At 38.7% G+C, this 16,362-nt stretch overlaps 1 protein-coding gene across 1 annotated transcript in view; it reads left to right on the top strand.

The window, feature by feature from the left end:
* Positions 1-1,163: 1,163 nt before the first annotated feature.
* LOC306848554 (heparan sulfate glucosamine 3-O-sulfotransferase 4-like) overlaps positions 1,164-16,362 on the top strand; it is a gene marked incomplete at its 3' end in the record, with an annotated part of 136,491 nt that continues 121,292 nt past the window's right edge. Inside the window, exon 1 of the mRNA XM_079383183.1 lies at positions 1,164-1,801. Within this exon, the coding sequence (XP_079239309.1) occupies positions 1,200-1,801 (602 nt within the window). The 5' untranslated portion in view covers positions 1,164-1,199. The remainder of the gene's footprint in view (positions 1,802-16,362) is intronic.

Below are 16,362 nucleotides of genomic sequence, written 5' to 3'. Positions count from 1 at the left end.
AAAAGAAAATCACGTTTTGAACGTGCTACTTGCTGTTTTTCTAATTATTTGTGCATTTTTTTCAGTACACCCCCAACATTTCTGCATTCTATACTTTCTTGATCAGAAAATATTTTCTAAATCAGAAACTTTGTTTGTACATACAATTAAATAGGTTTTAGTGCATTTGAAAAACAAATTCAATATTTAAAGCCATAAACAGTTATTTATACAATAAATGCTATAAATATACTATATATTAGTTTATGCAAATTAAATTAATTTTGTATTAATTTATTTGTAATATTATTAGAATACATTTAAATGATATAATAAAATAAATAAATCGGTACATCGATATTAATCAGTCAGCCTATTTTATTATTATTATTATTATTATTATTTATTTATTTGTTTATTTTTAATTAACATGGGTCTATATAAATGTTTTTTTTTTTTTTCTTCTGATCAAATTACAAGCGCGTCTAATGCTTTCCTCCCCTGTATACGTATCAGCAGTTTCTTACTGTAGTATTGTTCTGGTTTTTGGATGAGCCCACTGCTGATGCACACTTCATGTCTACCAATCAACGCGACGCGTTACGACTGCGCGCTGCACTCTCAGCCACTGAGAGCAGTCAATGAATATTTATGGCTGGTCACTCTCCAGCGCTCAAAGTTAGTGGATTAGCAGTGGGATGATGACTGCGTGATACGACATCAGCACCTCGTTTGGATTAAGATTCAGCGTTTGCGCAGATTGCCACTTGAAATCAGCGGTGTCAAAATTGCACTCCAGAAGCGGTATCGGGTGCAGACGTGCCCTGCACATCACTTCAGAGACTTTGCTATCTCTTTGCCCCTTTTCTTCTAAGATGCCAAGACTTCCATCAGCATCAACAGCCTCAGTCTACAACCGAGAGGGCTGCTCGTTTGGAAGGACGCCCGACCGCATTCGTTCTCATCTGCAAGTTCAATCCGATCAATTGTGACAAAGGCTGTCAGCGTCGGAATAAGAAATCGATTCTCGAGACGTTCTTCTGGAATTTTAACTATCCGTTTTCCTCAAGCGAAGCGCGCGTGGAGAGCGCGGGATCCTCCTCGCACTTTCAGATGTTTGCGGTGTTGATGGTGACAGATTATTGTTGTTGAGTGTCCATGCGAGACTTGGGGTGGAAACATGTCTGGCCACTTCTCTGAGAGGGTCGCTGCTATCAGAGATGGCATTTTGGTCCAGCACTTCGGTTTTTACTTCTAAAGTGCCCCGGAAGATCTTATTCATGTTCACCCTGTCCCTTTCTGTCACATATCTGTTCTATAGCTTGATGAGCTGTTACAACTCCTTCCAGTTCCAGGAGAACTACGTCTATCAGGGGAGGCTCGTGACCGAGGAGACAACTTTTGTTACGCTGAGGGAAAAACTTTACTCAACCTCTTCGCAGGTCTACCTCGACGAGGAGTTCGTCGAGAGAACGGCGACAGAGCAAACCATCGCCGTCTCGAGCGTTAGATATAGCGTGGGGATCGACGAGAGGACGGCGGGATGGGTGCGAGCTCAGGCGGCTACGACGCGCTCCTCGGCCGCCGCTGCTGCTGGAGAGCCCCCGGAATTCAGCACCACGGACAGCGAGCTTCGGAGAGCGGTGAACTGCACCTCGGATTACGGGGTTAAAAAATTGCCCCAAGCCATTATAATCGGAGTGAAGAAAGGGGGGACAAGGGCTCTGCTGGAAGCTTTGCGGGTTCATCCCGATGTGCGAGCCGTTGGGAATGAGCCTCACTTCTTTGACAGGAACTACGAGAAGGGTCTGGATTGGTACAGGTGCGCCCTTCACGTTTCTCTGTTATGTTGTTTATGGGTCAGTGACAGATAAGGATGTCTGATCTCATGACAGAAATCTAGTTTAAAGTTCTTGGAAATGCCACTTCTTTCTTTACTTTACTTTAATGTGCTTTTGACAACGTTTTATACCGATTTTTACAAACCATTTGATTGAATCTGAAGCAAAATGCTTATCGTTATTATTATTATTATTAAATTTGAAAACATTTTAACACACACACACATATACAAATACAGAATATAGGCCTATGTAAAATAGTCATGAGAATACAGGAGACCTCTCTGTTTTATTGTTTTCTTGTCACATGACAACAAAATGGCTTCCTTCGTGACAGTGACTGATTTATAGGATTTATTTATTAGTTTTATTATATTATTAGTTTCATTTGTTAATTTATTTGTATTCGAGAAAATAAAAGACAAACAAAATAAAAATTTAAGATTATGCCAAACTGCTGATGCAAAAAGTAATAATTTAATCAGACAACAACAACAATTTTTGATTAATTTAATAGATCCGGGCAAAGCCCACATATCATCAACAAACATCTTGCCATTGACCCATTTATCAGGGTTGAGTTCTCTTTCCTTCCTTTACTATAAAAAAGTGCTTGCATTCAGAGATTGCAGACATAATTTACCATTATTGTATTTTTTCAAAATGGTCTAGTAATTCAGAAAAACACGCTTTTAGTACAAAATGTCTTGTTGATCAAAGCTTTTGTGATTGAAAATGATTGTACGAAAACGATTCTAAGAGGATTGTATGCCTAAATGACAGATATATACATCCAAGTTTAGTACAGAAATAATATAAGAAACAGTATACATCATTATTTGATGAAAAATCTTTTTTTCAGGCCTACATATTGCATTTGAGTATGCCTACACTTAATGTAGACTTGGTCATCTGCTTTCCCATTGTGCAGTTGAGAGACGCTTTAGTCAGTCAATTAGTCAGTAGACTAATCATATGTATGTGATGATTCAAATGCAACCGAACTCCAGGCTGCAGCAGATGCTTTTGTCCAGCTTTAACATAATTACTACAGCAGCATGACTGTTTCATTTCATGCTGAATTCATGTTCACAATCATTGCTCAGTGGAGCCAGGTACAGGGGATGCTCCATTGAGCGCTTTGACTCCCAGGTGTGCTCAAATCATGAGGTGCTTGCTCAGGTGTATGTGCCCCTCAACATGCTTTGACTCATAAGCCTGCGATATTTTCTAGTTTACATTTCTCCACTCTATTTACAATCTCAGCCAGAGCAGGTTATTACAGCCAGGCTGTTTTTCTTTGGATTGCTATCCTACATAGACCTAACATCATTCAGCCGAGCAGTTGCCTATGGTGAGGAGACATACAAAGAGCATCTGAGAGGTAGAGAGTGAATGAGCATTAAGTCACGCTGTGGCGTGTGCTGGATCCGCTTAGATCTGCTATCCTTGGGCTGTGACTCAGAGCTTTGAGGCCAGGCAAAATCTGATGCAATTCACTTCAGAGCGAGTTAAACTCGTAACATTCTTTCATTGGCCTGGGTGTTAATGTGAGCTGTTTCATTTTGCTCGTTGTGTGGGGCTCATTAGACAGGGGGATGACAAGCTTAAATAAATAACACCTAAGAGTGCTTGTGTGTTTTAGCATCCCTGAGCCTGGAACATCCCTTAAATTTGTTTCCACATTCGCTTGGAACATGACATGATATATATACTTTTTTTTTGATATGACATTAAAAGATGGATCTTGAATTTGATGACATCACAACATACACTCAACATTTGTATTTTAATATTGGTTTTTGAGTCCATAATCTCACCAGATGATTACAAACTGATTTGCAGAAGTGGTTCATTTCACACTTAGCTCTGGCTGTAAAGCTTAAACATGTGAAACGTGTATTTCATTAACTTAAAGAATTTGCATAAGTTTATTATTTAATTTATTCACCCTCAAGTCATTTACAAAACCATATGACTTTCTTTATTCTTTGAAACACAAGAGAAGAAGAAGAGAATGTCTCAGTGTTTTGTTTTCGTCTTTACAATTGGGAAAAAATATAAATAATTTAAACCTCAGTAAAAATAATATTTCACAAATAGCTATAAAGAACTGACAAGTAACAAATGAAACATTTTGAAGTTGAAATGCCGAAATATACTCTAACGATTTTATTTACTACTTCAGAAATGTTTCATTTATAGTGTACGTTTAAATTCAATGGTGTTCAACCCATTAACTTTCATTGCAAGGACAAAGAAATTCTTCACAATAACTTTTTTTATGTTCCACAGAAGAAAAAAGCCATACACGCTAGGAAAGGTTTATTTTTAGGTGGTTTATCCCCTTTAATATTCATATGAAGGCAACTCAGTTTGTATCCAAAGATACATAGACAAGTCGGTTTTACATTTTAAAGCCATCATGAATAAATATTCAGCGCTGAAGGCTTTTTGGACTCATATGTATTAGGAGAAGTTAGATAGTCTTTTCAGTTTTGAAATATGATGGTGCTCCTCCTTTACAGCCTGACACAATGTTTAAAAGGCTTGTCAGGGAGGACCGGATGCTCTGTTAAACTCCTGTCTGCTTTTAAAAGAAGCCTCACTTTTACTGAGTGGGTAATGTGTTCCCTTTGTCAAATAATAATAGCTCGACATCATTAAATGAATCGCACCACTGTTGGGGTCCACTTTTAGATTAAAGGAGTGCAGGAAGGTAAAAATGAGAGTGTTAAAGCTGAAGTGTGTAATTTTTGCGGTGCTAAGAGAGTCATATCCCAGCTCAATATGCAGACTCTAAGTAAACCATTTGTAGGGCAAAATATTGCTATTTTTCAACATCCCAACTCTCAAGTAGTGCTGGGTGATAATATAGTTTACATTTTGCAATGATACAAGCAATCAGATATGCTATATAATGTACTGTATGCTACAGTATGTGGTTAGTATCTGGTATTTAAAAAAAAAAATCTAATAGGACATTTGCAGCATTATACAGGCTTCTTTGATCTGTTATTTATTCATTCTATTCAATAGTCCCCATCACAATATTCAGAGCTGGAGGTCCTTTGGCTATTTGACCTCAGGAGAGTTTATCTTTGTGTCTGGTTGTGAGCCTGTAAAAAAGGTGGCCTTTCAAGAGATAGCAGAGAATCAGCATTGCCTACACCAAGGTCTCTTCCTTTTTGTTTGAGATAAAATACATTCTGGTCAATGAGAGCTATACGCTGCTGAAGACCACGCATTGTTATTGCCCTGTACAAGGCTACACAATGAAGCGCTCTAATTCCACCACCTATTTATTCCCCGGTGCCCCTTGCTTCCTTCTGCAGAGCAGAACATCAGAAATTCCCCATTCCTCACAACTTTCTGTAGTTTAAAGGAATATTGAGAGTTAAAGGCAAATTAAGCTCTATCAGCAGCATTCTATCAGCTCTTCTGGTTCAGATGTTAGTAGATTACGTTCATAGTTAATGCGATAAGCTGCACCTGTGGTTACTCTTATAGAACAACTGTGTGAATCTGTTGAGAACTGACTTCATACATCCACTAAAAATCCCCTGACACTTTTAAAAATAGCTCTGAAAAGTAAAGTTAGTTGTTAAAAGCTCCAGTACCATTTGTTTGCAGAAGCCACTTGCTTTGATATTTAATGCAATGAAATTCATCCGTTTTTAAGTGTGGCTTAAGTGTCCTAATACTTTTAGGGCCACTGGGTGTAGCGTTTCTGAGGAGTATGAACAGCATGCAGCGTTGATTCCTTTCCGTCAGAAGCCGAGGCATGAGCCTCTGACAGGAGGAATGAGTCGGAGACGCAGATCCACTGCTGAGCAAAGCAGGACAGAACCCAAATCCTCCGTTTATCCCTTGTTTACCTTGACTCAGCACGCCACGCTGCAGTTCAACCCGACTCTTGCCTCTTGATTGCTGGCTCGAAGCTGTGAGAGGAGGTGAGCTGCCTCCCAGCTCAAGCTGGATGCCATCTCTCTCCATACAGTCTAGCCCCTGCACCTCCATGGGACGCCCCAATCTGCCTGCTCCTGATAAGCTTCCGCCAAGGCGTGCAAGGACGTACCTCTGGTTACTCGGATGCCAACGCAGCAGTCGTGGAATTAAACTTTTTAATTAGCAGTATGCCCCTATGCCTGTCGAGAGCGAGTGGACCACTGCAGTCAGGTCTGTCTCATCCCCCTATTTCCACTTAATTAAATTCACCAGTACAAGAGAGCCCAGTTACTACAGGAGCTTCTGTCCTGGCACTTCACATGTTTATCGCCCTTCCAGTCATCTTTTGGCTAGGTGGGAACATCGTGCCATTCCAATGCTGAGATACAGTCGCTGATGGTTGAAAATCGTGAATGTACCCGCGCTATTACTTTGTTTTGACGTATTGATGATTTGTAGGCATCTTACAGGATCTAGCCTTCAAGGTTGCACGGATAGGCACGCGCATATTGTTTGGCCCTCTGGAAACAATCCCAGACAGCAGTCTTGACAGTTCAATTACATCTGGGATTTAAAGTCAAAGAGCATTAAGGCGTAAGCGTTCACATGGCACCGCAGTCTATGAGAAAGGTTCTCCGTGGCCTAAAGAATCAAGGTGAAAAGTGAGCTCATATTGTGGAATTTACTCAGAGGTCGGTCTTCCGGGTTATTCGAGTCCATTTCTTTTGCAGCACTGGAACTGTACATGGAATCGCTGTGTTTTATCTTTGAAGGTGGAGAGAGGAAAATCCACCAGCCGCCAAGATTCTGGAATACATCTTTTCTTACTCCTCAACGCCTCGCTCTTTCTGACAGACATCCTTGCTGCCTGCTGGGCTGAATCCTGCTACAAAGTTTCTGAAGTGATGATCTTCATCCAATTCCACAAGTTTAATTCACTTAAGCTAAGAATCTAATTTGTCAATTAAATTTTCAGCCATTAAAATATTGGCATCATCGCACAATCTGCCATTAAAGCACAGCTTCTGCTCGGCTTTGTGTCTGTGGATGAGAACCTGAGCCCTGTCCTTGTTGCAAAGCAAATATGCTTTGTTACTTTTTTTTAGCCCCAGCCCCAGCCACTGCCTCAAGTATTAAATTATTTATTGTGAGCCAAAAATAAAGAGTAAACTTAAGTAATTTTGAGCTTAAACAAATTCTCTCTGGGATTATTTACTTTCCACGGATTTACCATGATGTGTTTCCAGTCAGAAGTAACAATGATTTCATTCGACAAAGAGCTGGTTTACAGCCATCTTAAAATCTCTCTGAATAAGAATTCCCTGGGACAAATAGGCATGTCAATCATACCTGACAAGATTCCAATTTTCTCCCTGCATGTCCTGCAGCACCCCCTCCCTTTTTGCATACTGTTTGAGCGATACAGTCTCAAGACACGACCCAAAAACAAGCTAATGTAGTTCAGACAGGAACTTTGACACGTTGAAGCCACGCAACGAGGGCAAATATGCGGCTTCCAGCACGTCTCACGGCTGCTCCTCTGACCTGACATTTATCGTAGCAGGGCTTTACTGTTCCTCAGAGGAGCTGTAGGGATGGAAAAAAAATCAGATTCCTTGCTAGGAATGTGACACATGGCTTCACCTGCATCTCTCTGTGACATCTGACACAGTACAGAGAAATCCTAATACACCATATGGCTCTGACAGATAGAGGATTCTAGTTAAAGGAATAGTTCCCCCAAAAGTGAAATTTCTGTCATCGTTTACTCACCTTCATGTTGTTCTACACTTGTATGCTGTTACTTTGCTGCAGGAATTTTTGAAGAATTGTAATGCAGCTCTTGCCACACAAGAACAGTTCAGAAATAAAAAAACAAACACCCTTATAACGTTCCAAACCTGTATGAGCAGGGATGTGCATTTTGCGGGGCAGGGGCTCAAGTGGAAAAAAGGGCACTTCTCATATTAATTTAATTATTTTCTAAACAAAACGCTAAATATATTAGGAGTGTGCGATATTGACAAAAAAATATCAATATTTTCTGGGATTTTATCGATAACAATAATTAGACAATATTTTGCTGAGTGTGTTATTGTGCTGATATCTTAAGGACTGGACAGCTGACTCGGCATGAATATGCATATTTCTCCCCTCCGCCGAGACGCAGAGACTTGACAGAGCTTGACAGAGTCTCAATATTTTCCGACCCGACCTGATATTTGGATTTATTTATTTGTTTGACAGGGAAAGCTGTGCACAAACAGAAACACACATGCATACATATATACATAGGCCTATATTCATTTATTTAAAAAGTAAAAAAAACTCCCCAGAAAAAAAAGAGCACTTTCTCTCGAGGAAGAAAACGGGCAGGTGCTCCAGCCCCCTTTTATGTGTATGTGTGCACGTGCCAGTGTATGAGTTTTGTTCATCTTTGAAAGAAAAAGAAGATATTTTTAATGAAACCTGGGATATTTCTGTCCCTCCACTAAAAGTCCATTCACCCAAAAGCGTGATGTTTAAAAAAGTTCATAAAGACATCGTACAAGTAATCCACGTGACTCAAGCACTTGAATCCAAGTTTTGGGAAAAGACTCGATTTATTTCTGTGATGAACAGATTTCATTTAAGCTTTTATTCACATATAAACGTTGATCAGTGCACATAGAGCACATCAAATATGGTCAACAAAAGCTCAAACGTAACTAAGAGGAACAAACCTCATCGGTTCTTGTGTGCAAATGAAGCACATGTTGTGCTTCTGTTGACTATATTTGATAAGCTCTATATGTATGTGTGTTGATAGATGTTTAAATATGAATAAAAGCATATATAAAATCTGTTCATCATATAAAGTGACAGTGTCTCTTCAAAAAACCTATGTTAAACAGCTTGTTATATATGGATTATTTTATGAACTGTTTGAACCATGAAAGTTTTGGTGAACGGGACAGAAATTTATCAGGATTCATTCAAAATGTCTTCATTGTGTTTCAAAAGCCCTTTTTGGACGGAACTAGTTTCATGTTTGAGTTTTGATCCTTATCACCTTATGTCTTCGATTTTCATGTACCAATTTAGACAGGACTATCATCTCCATGTTTATTACAGAGGTGGGAAGGTCTGTTTTGGACATCTGGGCATTGCAGCGATCACGCACTCTGTATGTGTGCATTGTGTATAGTCATTCAGATTGATAGTATAACCAAAGTTTTACTACAAATAGGCCTGCATGGTGAAGCTATATGGGTAGTATAGTATAGGAAAACCATGTTAATGTGTGGTTACTTTAGTTTAACTATTTTAACTATATATATATATATATATATTTTAATTGTAGTAAAAACATGTTTAATTTTCATAAAGATACATATGTAATTAGAACATTTAGTAATTGAGTCACAGACATGCACATTCGGACGGGATTTGTTTTCTCAGGGGATCACCGACTTGCCAAAAACAGTAGGTAATTTGCTCTGGAATTTTTACAGAGGTTGAGCGAGAAAAACACAGACGTGGCAGATTAATGTTGCTAAATACGTCTGTGAAACACAAATTTCTGTAACGACTCCCTGTAAAACTAGTCCCATCCGAATAGGGCTAAAGATGAACACAAGTCTTATGGGTTTGGAATGGCATAAGAGTGAGTAAATGTTGACAGAATTTTCATTTTAGGGTGAGCTGTCTCTTTAAAAAAAAAATACAAAAGCAGCATAAATGTGTTACGTATTGTATATTTCCAAATGTTCTGAAGTCTGTTCTTCAGAAAAGCTTATTATTTGGCTTCAAAAGAGCTGAAAAAAGTTACTCGTATAATCCTTTATGGTGCTTTTTTGTATATTTTTTGACATTACTGGTTCACTATGAACTTGTTCTGTGATATTCTTTACAAAATTCTTCCTAAAAGCTTTTTGTGTCCCATGGAAATGATAACACCATATGGCTTTGGACCAGCGAGAAGAAATAGTGACAAAATGTTAATATTTGGCTGAACAATTCTTTTTAACAGTTTGCCAGAGAAACACTGAATTGCAAATGAAGGTTTTCTCCATTTTGCGAATAACCGAATGTGAACAAACAAACGAGTAAGGCAGCTTTTTAGCAATGCTGCTTTATGAATGATCTGTGACATAGCTCACACCACCCGTTTCTTCAATAATATACGCAGCTTAGAAGATTGTGACAGGCTTAATGCAATTATGGCGGCGAGATGTGCTTACACTCCGTAGGTGTGAGCTAATTCCTCTGTTAACACCCCTGAGTCACTGTCACAAACAAAGACAAACACATTCATTGGCTTCCAGAAACTTGTTTGCTGTGATTGTCCCATCGCCTTTGAAGTTTCTCATTGCTTTCTGTTGTTTATTTATTAATGTGCTTTTCCTTCCCTGAAATCACCATGAGGCGTTAATCTAGAATAATTTTAGCATAGTGTGAAACAATGTAGGGATGGTATTTTGGAAGTGTAAACCGACTGCAACAGTTTCAACATACTGAGTTCTGGTGGTTAGATTCTGTTCTTATGTGACTTTGAATATGTTTTTTTAGGAACTTTTCCTGTGCCATTGTCTATTGAATTTTCAAGTTGCCCGCCATCAATTATATGCCTACGCCATTAATCAAACACCTCATGAGAATGTCTCGCAATATCCGCTCAGCTCTCAATAGTTTTTATGCCGCAGATGCCACATGTGCCAAGTGTCCTTTGAGATCTGGACTAAGCTGATGATATGAAAAGGGATGCTTTTAAGGATTATGTTAATTGCTAATTGGTGTATCAGAAGGTGATTGTTTGCTGGGATAATTTGGATTATTGCCATCTGAGATGTTTGGGCTATGTTTTGTTGATACACTTTGCTTGTTCTGTGCCTGCCTAGTAACAGTATAGATAGGAAGTGTTGCTTTTTATAATGCATTTAAACTGTATTTCATTTCTTGACAATGATCGTATATTAATATGAACGGTTGGACGAATATCCCCGGTGTTTGGAAGGGAGTGAATTGGAGTCACCCCCAACTGCATTTTGTGTAATTTTTTAGTAAAAGTCTTTCATTTAAATACCACATGCAAACATAAACAACTGTAGTGGACTTTTCTGGCTTAAATGAACCTGAAAATGCTTGTTACACAGCAAGTCTTGGTTCTGAAAACATTTTATTCCCATTAATTTTCTCAATGGGGAATTTTAAAAAAAAGAGTGTAATTAAAGAGTTCAAATCCATGAGTTAAATCAACCAGATCTGAGATGAAAATGTACCAACTAAGTGTACTTAATATGAAAATACATCTCTATGAAAAATTAACTGCAAATCCTTGATCATTGTGCATGACATATTTAAATCATAAATAAGATAATATATCTATCTTTACACCTAAACAGCACAACCGTTTTCAACATTGATAATTATAAGAAATGATCCTTGAGCAGCAAATCAGCATATTGGAGGGTCATGTGACACTGAAGACCGGAGTAATTATGCTGAAAATTCAGCTTTACCATCACAGGAATAAATTATTGCTGTAAAATATATTCAAATAGAAACAAGTGATTTCAAACTGTAATAATATTTCACAATATTACTGTATTTACTATATTTTTTATCAAATAAATCCAGCTGTGGTGAGAATAAAATACTTTATATAGACCTGAAACTGTTGAACGGAATATATTTATAGAAGTAAATGTCATTTGTGTACAGAGACTAATGTATAAAAGTGTTGAATACATAGTAGAGTGTATTTCTGTTAAATGCTCCTTATTATGTCTTGATAAAGACTTTACTCTCACTTTCTGTTCTTTTGTTTGTTTGTTTTTTTTGTGTTGTTTTTTTTGGTTAATCAGCCAGTCATTGCAGTCATTGTTCCCCAGGTGTTCTTTGTTAGCCCTCTGTGTATTTATACCTCAGTGTTGCCCTTGGTCAGGGTCTGGTGTTCTTGCCTGCCTTCCCCTGTGTTTGGATATAGGCTACTATATTATTGCCCATGTCTCCCTTTGCCTGGATTTACTTTTGTTTAGTTTGTTAATAAATGTTTTATGTTGCAATTGGATCCTACTCTCCATCTTTCTGAATCAGCCCTTCTTACAATATCAATCAATTACAACACTGACAGTGCTTCACAGAGTGGGTAGTTACTTCTGAGCTCTTGCATCCTGATTTGTTTGCTTTGATACTGTAGCTGGTCGATTTTTATTTCTTTACTATGTAGGATTCCTCACCTGTTACTTTGCTATTAAATATTTACGTTTTAAGCTCAAATTAAGCAGACTGACAATTTGAGCAGAATCACGCAATAGTTTAATGACCTCTGAGCTCATAGTATGTACAGTACGTCTTGAAAGGTTTCTATGGAATTGTTGCAGTTTTCTCTATGGAGACTGAATTTTACTTTCAGAACCCAATTTTTGCACTATATTGCACACCCTTCTGTGAGTATGCTAGTTTTCAAGATTTTGAAGCATCTTTGTGTAAAAGGAAACATTTTTGAATACCTGCAGTGTTCAAAATGAGGTGTATAAATGAGCTTTCCTGTTTTTATGAAGCAAACTGGAAAATTGAGGGAGAATTATTCCACTGGATGAGGTACTTTAAATGATCTTTGTTCACCACTGATCTTCTTTTAAATTTTCTCCCAGCTTTAGTCACTGTAGTCCTCAAGTTAATACACATTTTCATGATTTAAAACAACAGACGGAATAATGTGGAAGAAATAAAAAAGTCTCTCTCCCCTCAGACATTGAGCGTAGCGTTAGTTCTGGCAGGTCACGTTAGTCAAGCTCACGTCAGCTGACTCTCAGCTGATCCCCATCTACCTAGGAATACGACACCTAAGCATCCATATATAAGGTCGTCAGTATTATCCGCAGTTTTCGCATTGCTCAATAGCGAATTACCCCCCTCCATCCCCAACTCCTCCTCTGTCAGTCAGGATCCAGCTTTCTGATTCTCTTTTGAATCAGACAATTCAAAAATGTGTACATAAAATTAATGAACTTTAACAAATCTGCAATACTTTTGTTGGTTCTGTTCTGTTTACCCTGGGGGGTTATCACTGCTCTCTCTGCTCTCATCCATGCTAGGCTGCATGGATGCACAGGGAGTTCTTGCCCAGAACAGAACCATTCCGCCAATCCAAACTGTATGCTAATTGTCAATCATATTTGACGATAGTGGTCCTGACAGAAGTGCAGTTCAGGCTGTCAGCGTGTTGCCGAATTGGTGATCTCCACTTAGTTACTTATGCCACACTTTTTAACGTGTTTGCAGTGATGCAGACTCACTCTTCATGGCCATCCACCCCAATTTTTCCCTCGCCTGCCTCTACATATTTGAAAGCACCTAAACTCTGATTTAGTTTTGCAATACTTGTGCATTTTTAACCTGAAAAACACAGTCGGAAATGTCTTAGCAAGCAAAATCTTAATTGATCATCCCAATGAACAATGAACCCGATTCTCTGTTCTGCTAATTCAAGGTCACTTTCCAATCACAGCTTCCATATACTCAGTCCTCCGGTTGCTTTAAAAGGCCAACAAACCATGAAAGCGCATCTGGGCAGAGGTGAGAAGGTAGCAGTGCTGTAACTAATGGGTTTATTTAATTTAATTTACTGCAGCAGCCCGGGATCACAAGAGCCATGCGGGCCAGAGAGAGATTGAGGTTGCTGTGGGAAAGAAAGAAAGATTAACCCTCTTTTTAAAAGGGCAAAATTCGCTCTCATGTCATGCTGGATTTTCCTGCAGAGATATGGCACTGTATAACTTGGCAGAACTAAATGAATACAGGTTTGTGGAGGAATGGGGTTCTCCAGTTTATTTCTGACAAGCCTCCTAAACAACTGCACCCCTAGCGTGTGCACGCCGTGTCGAGAATCGTTCAGAAATGAAAGCTTTATAAACACGTCCTCAGATGGATGGAAAGGAGCGTTTGCCACAACGACTGCCACTCGCTGCAAAAAATGGCTGTGGTTACTGACTGATAGAATATCACGGTTATGGTCAAGCATGTGTTGTTGTCATTAACGCTCACTAATTAGGGACTCGCCTGTGATGCTGCTATTGTACTTACGTGTCAGTGCATATCTCTTTCGGTGCATGCTGTCCCCAATTAACAGGTGGAAAAAAGGAAAATGTCTCAGAATTCCAGATGCAGTCTGTGGAATGTAAATTAAACAATCCCAATAGCCCTTGGGTTTGCATAGCCACAGTTCCTGCTGAATCACTTGCATGGAGCTGCGTTTTGGAATAAACCGGCCGAACACATGCACGCTCCACCTTGGGTAAAGCCAACAAACGCTTCGGGGCGCAGAAAATGAATGTGGCATGATTATTAGTTAACCAACAGAGCGTTGCCAGATGAGGGAATGTTTTGCCTAGTGTTTAATAACAGATAGTTTAATTTGTGATGCTTGTACCCATTTCTTTATAAAGCGTTGGTGCTTTTTTGACAATTCCTTCTGTTCTTTACCTCCTCGCAAACATATCTGATGTTTTTGGTTTGAGGTGTCAAAGTGTTGTAAAACATTCTCAACGCTGATAGACAGAGGTGGGTAGTAACGAGTTACATTTACTTCGTTACATTTACTTGAGTACATGTTTTGGGTAACTAATACTTTTAGAGTATATTTTAAAATGGGTACTTTTACTCTTACTCAAGTATATTTTTAGAGAAAAAACGGTACTTTTACTTCGTTACTGTGGGCGACTCTCCTCTCGTTGCTGTATCTTAATGCAATACAAGTTAAAAATGCTTCTGTTTATTCTAAACGCGCCGTCTACTTTTCTTTGGGCAGTGAACGATGCCCATTCGCGAATGATTCATTCTTTTGAGTCGATTCTGTTTAAAGGCTTTATCAAATCAGTTGGCAAACCAGTGAATTGGTTCGTGAATCAGTTTGAATGATTCGTTCAGTTCCCTGCCGCACGCGCTGAGTCTCTGAAGCGGTTCTCTCTCAGATAACAGAGAGTTTAAGAACATCAAGAGTGCTGAAGATGTGGCTTTGGATCTACAGTCAGTTGAAAGCAAATCTGCAAAGGCTTGTTTGCTAGAGCTATATAAAGATCTTTATTAGATGAACACCGCGTGTGCTGTCTACTGTTCCACAGGTATAGGCCACGATACCACTATGACATCACCAGTTTGTTGTACATGTACATTACATTAAATACAATGTATAATTTATACATTAAATAAGCTGTCACAGAGTATGAAATGAACACCCGCGGAACCCGCGTTAGCTCTGCGCAGCGGCGCGCGGCCTGTTCTAGACACAATTAATATTCATATATTATGCATTTGTTTCGTTATGTTCAGAGCAGTCATGTGAGGAGCTTTCAGAGGTTTCAGTGTCAGAGGTTATAGGATAATACATAATTAATTTACTTTAAAATATAATTTAATTCAGTGATGCAAATCAGAATTTTCATCAGCTGTTACTCCAGTTTTCGGAGTCATATGATCCTTCAGAAATCATTATAATATATCGATTTATTACCAGTGTTGGAAACACTTTTGCTGCTTAATATTTTTTGGAACCTGTGACATTTTGTTCAGTATTCTTTGATGAATAGAAAGCTAAAAAGAGCAGCACTGATAATAAATCAACATGATTTCTGAAGGATTATGTGACTCTGAAGACTGGGGTAAAGGCTGATGAAAATTCTGATTTGCATCACTGAAATAAATTACATTAATATATATATATATATATATATATATTTTGAACGGCAGTGTGTGTGTGCGTGTGTGTGTATACACATACACATTACATAAATGTAATCTATATATCTAAATAAAAATAGACTATATTCAGTATATGATCCAAAGTAACTAGTAACTAACTACTTGAGTAGTTTTTTTATCCGATACTTTTTTACTCTTACTCAAGTAACTATTCAGACTATTACTTTTACTTTTACTTGAGTAAATATTTCTAGAAGTACTTTTACTTTTACTTGAGTACAGTTTTTGGGTACTCTACCCACCTCTGCACACAGAGTTGCATTTTGATTTGAAACACAATCCTAAATGGGAAACTCAAGGTCAGTTTACCATTTCTAGTTGAGAAACGGTCAATCGCATGAATAAAATAGCCAGACAGCAGCAGCGGTATGCCAAATTATATCAACATCATTGTAAATAAATTTGAACAAACTCATGTGTTGGTGCAAATGTATCAGAAAACTCGGTAACACTTTATTTTTCTACACATTCTATCTACCACGTGAGTTCACTTGCATTGTTGCTGCTGCAGTTTATGTACCTCCGGACGCTAATGCTAACGTGGCTATGAAAGAACTTTGTGCTGCTATTAGCAAATTACGTGCCACAGGGCTGCGTACTGAGCCCTCTCCTGTACTCCCTCTTCACCCATGACTGTGTTCCTGTTTATGGCTCCAACACCATAATTAAATTTGCAGATGACACCACGGTGGTAGGTCTGATCAAGGATGACGATGAATCAGCCTACAGGGATGAGGTGCAGCACCTGGCTGTGTGGTGTGCCACCAACAATCTAGAACTAAACACCCAGAAGACAAAGGAGATCATTGTGGACTTCAGGCGGACTAGGAGTCATGCACACACACCCATC

This window comes from Barbus barbus, assembly GCF_936440315.1.
Source record: "Barbus barbus genome assembly, chromosome: 3".
In the NCBI taxonomy this organism is placed as follows: Eukaryota; Metazoa; Chordata; class Actinopteri; order Cypriniformes; family Cyprinidae; genus Barbus; species Barbus barbus.
The sequence above is the reverse complement of the archived record's forward strand: the minus strand, read 5'-3'. Positions and strand labels throughout refer to the sequence as shown.